Source organism: Talaromyces stipitatus, genomic scaffold, assembly GCF_000003125.1.
Source record: "Talaromyces stipitatus ATCC 10500 scf_1105507295569 genomic scaffold, whole genome shotgun sequence".
Classification (NCBI taxonomy): domain Eukaryota; kingdom Fungi; phylum Ascomycota; class Eurotiomycetes; order Eurotiales; family Trichocomaceae; genus Talaromyces; species Talaromyces stipitatus.
Window position 1 is genome coordinate 80,817 of NW_002990125.1, and position 7,369 is coordinate 88,185.

At 45.8% G+C, this 7,369-nt stretch overlaps 3 protein-coding genes across 3 annotated transcripts in view; all 3 read left to right on the forward strand.

The window, feature by feature from the left end:
* Positions 1 to 2,040, forward strand: part of TSTA_080540 (DNA helicase, putative) — a gene marked incomplete at both ends in the record, with an annotated part of 5,795 nt that extends 3,755 nt beyond the window's left edge. The window contains one exon of the mRNA XM_002488808.1: positions 75 to 2,040. Coding sequence (XP_002488853.1) covers positions 75 to 2,040 — 1,966 coding nt within the window. The remainder of the gene's footprint in view (positions 1 to 74) is intronic.
* Positions 2,041 to 2,514: 474 nt separating this feature from the next.
* On the forward strand, positions 2,515 to 3,741 carry TSTA_080550 (uncharacterized protein; the record flags this gene model as incomplete). The annotated part of the gene is made up of 5 exons (XM_002488809.1): positions 2,515 to 2,625; positions 2,665 to 2,760; positions 3,070 to 3,381; positions 3,531 to 3,604; positions 3,636 to 3,741. 5 exons carry the CDS (start codon positions 2,515 to 2,517, stop codon positions 3,739 to 3,741), a joined length of 699 nt encoding a protein of 232 aa, XP_002488854.1.
* Positions 3,742 to 5,358: 1,617 nt separating this feature from the next.
* Positions 5,359 to 6,735, forward strand: TSTA_080560 (ATP-dependent DNA helicase, putative; the record flags this gene model as incomplete). The annotated part of the gene is made up of 2 exons (XM_002488810.1): positions 5,359 to 5,464; positions 5,933 to 6,735. The coding sequence occupies 2 exons, from the start codon at positions 5,359 to 5,361 to the stop codon at positions 6,733 to 6,735; spliced, it is 909 nt and encodes a 302-aa protein (XP_002488855.1).
* Positions 6,736 to 7,369: the final 634 nt, after the last annotated feature.

Consider the following 7,369-nt stretch of genomic DNA (forward strand, 5'->3'; position numbering starts at 1 on the left):
CGCCAAGCTAGCGAGATCTGGCATCAATTAATCAAACAGCCCTCGCAGTACTCTACACCTAGCTTATTAAAAAGACGACTGCCTGCTGTATTCACTCAGTCCTTGCAACCAGCCAACGTCAATATAGAGTGGGAATGGGATGAGAGTCCTTCCAAGCGAGTGCGGAGTGAGGCAACTGAGTCCACACTAGTTCAACGATTTCATCGTTGCCACGAACCACGACAGAGTCAACAGCGCTGGACTATGGAGCAGGCGCAGACCATTCTAAAGCGCATGTATGGACCAGAAGCGCAGTATCGAACCAGTAATCAGCAACAAGCCTTGCAGTATATCATCCAGGGTTTTAGTCAAGTGGTTGCAGTTCTTCGGACAAATGAGGGCAAGAGCCTACTCTATCTTCTGCCCTGCCAGCTTCCTGGTGCACGAACAACCGTGGTAGTGCTCCCTTTATTGGTCCTCAAGCAGGACATGCTCCTTCGATGTCAGAATGCTGGAATTAAGGTGACCATCTGGAATCAGCAGGATGAATCCAGGCACCTTGGATCGAGTCCACTGATCCTAGTAAGCGCTGAGCAGGCAGTACATATCAACTTCCGAACCTTTCTTCTTCGGCTACAGCTTGCCAATCAACTTGATCGTGTTGTATTTGATGAGTGTCATCTGACTCTGACCGCCTCTTCTTACCGCAAGGGACTGGCCTTGCTTCCTACGTTACGCGATATTCAGTGTCAGATGGTCTTCCTCACTGGCACGCTACCACCAGTCATGATGGCAGAATTTGAGCAAACCATGCTACTCTCTCAGGCACGATTGATCCGTAGCCTCACCACTCGCCGTGATCTATCCTATCAGGTCGTTTCCTGCCCTATGGATCAGGACTTCTTCAAGTTTGCAATTCCTTGGATCCAGCAAGAGCGTACCCAACTAGACTCTCAAGAGCGTGCAATTCTCTACTGCCAAACCCAAGCGATTACAGAGAAAGTGGCTACGATTCTTGCATGTCCCTTCTACCATGCTGATTCTGGGACTCGTGAAGAGAAGGCGCAAACCCTCGAGACGTGGCGTAATGGAAATCCAAATTGGATTGTTGCCACTTCTGCCTTTGGAATGGGAATTGATCATCCACGAGTCCGCCTTGTTATCCATCTTGGAGCTCCATCCAGTCTCATTGAGTTTACGCAGGAGGTAGGCCGCATAGGACGTGACCAACAGGGCGGTCGTTCTATTACCTTACTCCCTCCCTCATGGAGTATTACCAAGTCGAGCCGACCAGGCCATATGATCTCGTCTGATGTACAGGCTATGCATGCTGTTTTAGATCAGCCGAACTGTCGAGTCGCTGCGATGAGCTCCTTCCTCGATGGGGCTGCAGTGGCCTGCAGCGCGCCTGATCCTCTCTGTGATCAATGTCGCTTCCGTCAAGAGAATCCTGAATCTTCTTCGACTGATCCTACTACGACCTGCTCGCCTAATCCAGAGGAGAACGTCGACTGCGATCTGACTATTGGGTCTCAGATGCGAATCCAGCAGATCCAGCAGGAGAGCCAGCAATTACAGCAGTATGAGGATTCCCTCCAGGCGCTCCGTGGCACCTGCGTGATCTGCCGTATCCTACCATCATCATCTGCCGACACGAAAAAGCATTCCTTTATCAAGTGTTGGAATCCTCGTCGACAGGACTTTCTTGAGTCAAAAAAGAGGGCACAGCAGGAAGGAAAGCGGTTTCAAGGCTGGATGCAGCGATATGCCGGGTGCTTTCGTTGTTATAATCCACAAGCGGTGTGCAGTCAACAGGGCCAGGGAACCTGCCTCTATCCTGATCTCGTCATGCAAGCTTGCTGGGCGATCTATCAGATCAAGGCCTGGACAGAAGGCTTGCTGCCTGGTCTTGGTGGTGAGCACGTACAATCCAACGAGGCAGCATATATGCTTTGGCTAGGGCAGAAGCGAGCGACATTTGGGGTTGAAGGATTGAATGCTGCCTGGGTGGCTTATCATGTATTCCAACAGCTTCTAACCAAAATAGGTAATTGGTTTTAGTCCGGATACAATAAGGGTTCGGGTTAGGGTTAATTTTTTACTAACAAATTCGGACGCCGGATACAATTAGCATTATACCCCAAATACAATTAGGATTTTATGGCTGATCCGCGTGAAACTTGCATCATAGATTTTTCCGCCATTGCTTTCCATACGCTGATAATTTCACCACCAGTCACCATGTAGAATATCGCGTAGGAGTGCAGCAAAATTGATACGTTATGTGGTGATGTTTTTGTTAGGGTATATTGAGAGCTAGGTCAAGTAGTCAAAATAAGATATGGTCCGTGCCCAGTCAAATAGGGGTAGCCGCGGTAGCATTTTTAACTACAATCAACTGATTCTTAAATCTATTTCTATTCATTTTATCCATTTAACTTTTGCATCTGTTATATATCTATAATATATCTTACCATGACCAACCCCATTCCATTCTAGAATATATATTTTGAGCGACTGACCGATTTTCCCATTATGATATGCCGCAAATGCCGTTATGGTGTGTGGCCGAGCCAGATTGAGGGTCATTTAAAGCGTGCCCATTGTTATATATTACCTGTAGTCCATGTTCAGCTTGCAGATGAGGTCCGTAGCTAGCCAGATATCGCTATTAATCTAATCAAGTTAGATATCCCACCAGTCCGAACCCAGGCTATTCCCCAGCTCGTGGGTCCATTAGGTGGTTGGCAGTGCCAATTATCGCCCAGATCATATTTATATGTATGTCTAAGTATAGACACTATGCGACAACATTAGTTAAAGCAACATGGTTGGAGCTGGACTTCTGAAATTAGCCATCCAACTAAATTAAATATGAAGAGAATTCAGAAGCAACAGCAGCATGCTTGTCAACCAGTACAATGCCAACGAATATTCCCCTAGAAAACTGGGTTCCAGTATTTTGCTATTATCAATAAGATAGGAGAAGAAAATCCTATTCCACCTACTATGCATGGTTCTACAATTTGGGAACAGGCTAATCAGCAATTTACTATTTATGAGAAACAAGCCGCGCAGTAAATCCAGCAGGGCCATATGGATGAGGCCAATCCATGGCTCCGTCAAACAGGCTGGGTTTTGTATTTAGCATCATTTTCTAGCGAGCAGCTGTTGACATATATTGACATGCCCGCACCACCCATGGATGATGCTATCAAAGATCCCAATGAACGTGCCATCTATGCTATATGGACAGCCATGGGTGAGCTAGGACAAGTGAGCCAACAATCTGTGATTCATACTGGTGTATTTGTGCGTATGGAAGCTATCCAGACAGAACAACATCAAACGTGGTATCAGCTGTTGGAGGCATACCAGGATCCAGAGACTATAGTGGAGCAAGTTCATCCATAGCAGCAGATATTGATGTTTTTTTGGTGGACCCAGCAAGGTAAATCAGATACTTAATCTCCCCTATATCGATTTACACAACGACAGCGAGCAGCATGGGACCAGTTAGTGCAGGTTGCCCATCCCAATATCTAATCTAGGAATCCAGGACAGTCAATTATATTATAACTAGGACAGCGTTGTCCGTGGGAATTCAGCTTATCACCTACGTCTAGTGAGTCTGGTATTGACAGCATCGATTCCAGCTCCCCAGAAGATGATATCAATAGCGACCTAGAGCTTGATCCCAATCTTGATCCATTGATTGACAAAGCCAAGGAGATCTCAATCCCACTATTAACCTCCATCTAGCGGACATGTTTGGATTTTTGTATTAAGTTGTTAAATCAATGAGTGGTGCATCGGGAATATGACTGCGCATTAGTATGTGCCATAGCTGTATTAGGAGTTCGAGATTAAGGAGGATGGTGGACCCTAGAGAATTATCCCCCCATTTTATCCAAAGTTATCAAGCTAGCATGGTTTATGGTGGTTTATAAAGCTATAGAATTAGCAGATACTAAGAAGGGAGCTGAACCCCCTAGTTCTATGGATGAGAAGGATTGGGATAGCGCATATAGAGGATCCCCATCCCCCAATCCCATCCATAGTTAAAAAGGATGTCTACAGTGGGTAACCCAGATGATGGATTGATTTATAGTGCGTGGATCCCAGAGTCCAATGCAGTGGATGTTGGATTTACGCATGTATGGATTGAAGATTCATTACAACACTATATCTGAAGGACATGTCACATAGCAGAATGGGGATGAACTGTTATATAAAGATGTCAAATTTACAATGTAGCAGTTCCGCGGCATGGTGGATCGTACAGTGCAGGATGCACGACAGATATTGATGAAGGATTTACTCCAGAGTCCCCATGAGGCCGTGCCCCAGATCCCGTGGGATCAACTGTATGATAACCCGTTCAATGAGGATTTTCAATGGAGTTTTTTGCAAGATCCGCGGACCCCGTGGCCAGTAGATGGCACGAGCTGGCTGTGGCAGCATATCTAGGATCATCCCCCATTATATCGTCAATTTATGCAGGCGGATGGACAAGGCATTCAACCCGTATGATGGCAGACATTTCATCGACGGATTATGGCATTTTTGGAGAAGCTCCAGGCAGCAATCCAGTTCACATGGGGCCAACCCACTCGCGCATCTGAGTTATTGAGTATTCGACATGAAAATAGTCACGTAGGTGACATCCGGAACATGTTTATTGAGGATGGGATGGTGGTATTAGTGGCACAGTATCATAAAGGTTACTAGATGAGTGGAGACGTCAAAATCATTCATTGATATTTACCATGGGAGGTCGGAGAGCTACTAGTATGGTATTTATAGCTAGTGTTACTATTTCAATGGTGGATTGATGCATGGATCCATTAGTGGAAGGAGATTAACTCCTATATCTAGATATCTATGCCAGGAGAGCCCGCATAGACATCAGAACAATTCGAGCAGATTTTGCAACAGGAGAGTACGATTAGGTTATAAGGACTAGCATTAACCATTATATCATATCAAGAGATTGCCATTGCTATCAGTCGCCAATACATGTGAGTTGGCTGGGCATTTGTTAGCCATGCCAAGGATCCCATCACCAAGGATGAGGCGTATGAGGATAAGGCCCAGATTATGGCCTAGATTACTAATGAATAGGCTGGCCATAGTCTACATATTGCCAGGGCAATATATGCGCGTGAAATCACTAAACGAGCCGGGGAAGTAGCTAGTCAACAGCAGCAGTTCCGACAAAGCAGCTAGGAATGGCATCAGTTTTTAGGATTTGCATCCGCCATTTAAACTGTTTGTATGGATACCACAACTCCATTCCAGGACACGGCTGAGGCCAGTCAGATTAAGCGATGGACCCGTACCCAAGCCATGGATCTTGACAAGTCATTATAGTAAATGATGGGGTCATCCGCGACATTTCATGGGAACCAAAAAGCTATTATCCAGTCCATTATCCAACGCCAGAGTCCCATTATTGCTATCATGCCCACTGGAGCTAGGAAGAGTTTATTATTTATACTGCTAGCATGGATAAGTCAGGGGGGCACCACCATTGTAGTTATTCCATTAGTAGCATTATGAGCTAATATCTAGCAATGTTGCCAGGCATTAGGGATATCATGTATAGAATGGGATTCACGGCGGCCAGCGGATAGTATATCCATTGTATTAGTAACCCCCGAATCCGCTGTTAGCGAGATATTCCAAACATTTATAAACCGAAAGCAGTAGGCCAAGGAGCTAGATTGGATTGTCATTGATGAATGTTATATTTTATTATAAGAAGGATATAAGTTCCGCAAGCAGATGTCGCAGCTTGGTATATTGGTTCGTGCCAAGACGCAGATGATATTATTAACTGCCACGTTGCCCCGTGAAAGTGAAGGATTATTATACCATCAAATATATTTTGATTCCCATACAATTCAGTGGTTCCGCAGCCGGACCAGCTGGATCAATGTGGCATATTAAGTGGTTAAGATTGAAGTATATGAGCCATGCAAAGAAGCCATTGCAGAGCAGATGATGACATGGATTGAGCAGCGAGTCCAGCAGCTACATCATGGGAAAGTGGTCATATACACCAATATAATTGCCACCGTGCAGCAGATCGTGCGTCAATTACAATGTCCCGCATATTACAGCAAGGCCATCGATAAAAAGGGCATGTTAGCATCATTCTGGAAGCAGAGTCCTGGGGTGATTATGGCCATGAGTGCATTGGGAATGGGGATTGATATCCCCAATATCCAGCTGGTGATCCACGTGGGCCGGACACAGTCATTATTGGATTATGGACAGGAGAGTGGACGGGCCGGACGAGATGGTGGTGCGAGTCAGGCCATCATATTAATTGATGGCCATGGACGAGGATGGGGAGATCCACCCCAGGTTGATCCCCAGGTGGAGGAATATATTATTGGTAGTTGTCGACAACAGATATTAGATGAATATTTAGATGGGAATGTAGATGGATATATCTGGCAGCAGTGTGAGGATGGTGAGGCTATATGTGATCAGTGTCAGACTATTACATCCACTAACACTAAGAGTATTGATGAAGCTAGTGATGAAGCCAGTGATGAAGCTAGTGATGAAGCCAGTGATGAAGCCAGTGATCAAGCCAGCAGTGAGAACATTACCAAGGGCATAAGAGATCCAACCCCAGCGCGATATAAACGACCCATTTCCCCATATTTGATCCCGCCAGTGGCCAAACGTCATAAAAATCCCATATTCCCATCCCCAGCATATTACCAGGCTCCCATCCAATGACTGAGCCAGCACGCGGAGGCAGATGGACAGGAAATCGAATCCATCCAGGAGCAGTTTGACCGGTGGGCTGGGCAATGTTGATTATGTGGGATGATCCAGCAATCTAGCAATCATAAAATTGAAGATTGTCCCCATCCCCAGGCACCAATAGCACGGTTATGGATAGATTAGGTGATTCATTATATAGTTAGTTGGTCCCGGGGCCACGGGCAAAGCGGTTATAAACTATATGCGGCATGTTTCCAATGCCATTCCCCATAATGGATATACCAACAATGGGAACGCAATGAGTGTGGTGGTTATCGAAAGATGGCACGGCAGTGTCAATACCCACACATAGCAATTCAGATCATGGCACAGTTATTATATGGACGGCAGGGACATCAGATCCGAGAGGCATGGCAGCGGCGATTGCACGATCTGGATCCGCGGGTAGATATTGACGATGAACGGCAGCTTATCCGGCATTTCCAGCGGCGGTTTGGACGACGGGGTGAGGAGCGAAGTGGATTAGTGGTTGAGATGAATTGGTTATGTCGATTTGTGGAGCAGGAGATTGATTATATTATGGAATAAGGTTCCATGTGGCAGATATATCGTTGACGTATCCCATGCAGAGTTAATAAATTGATTT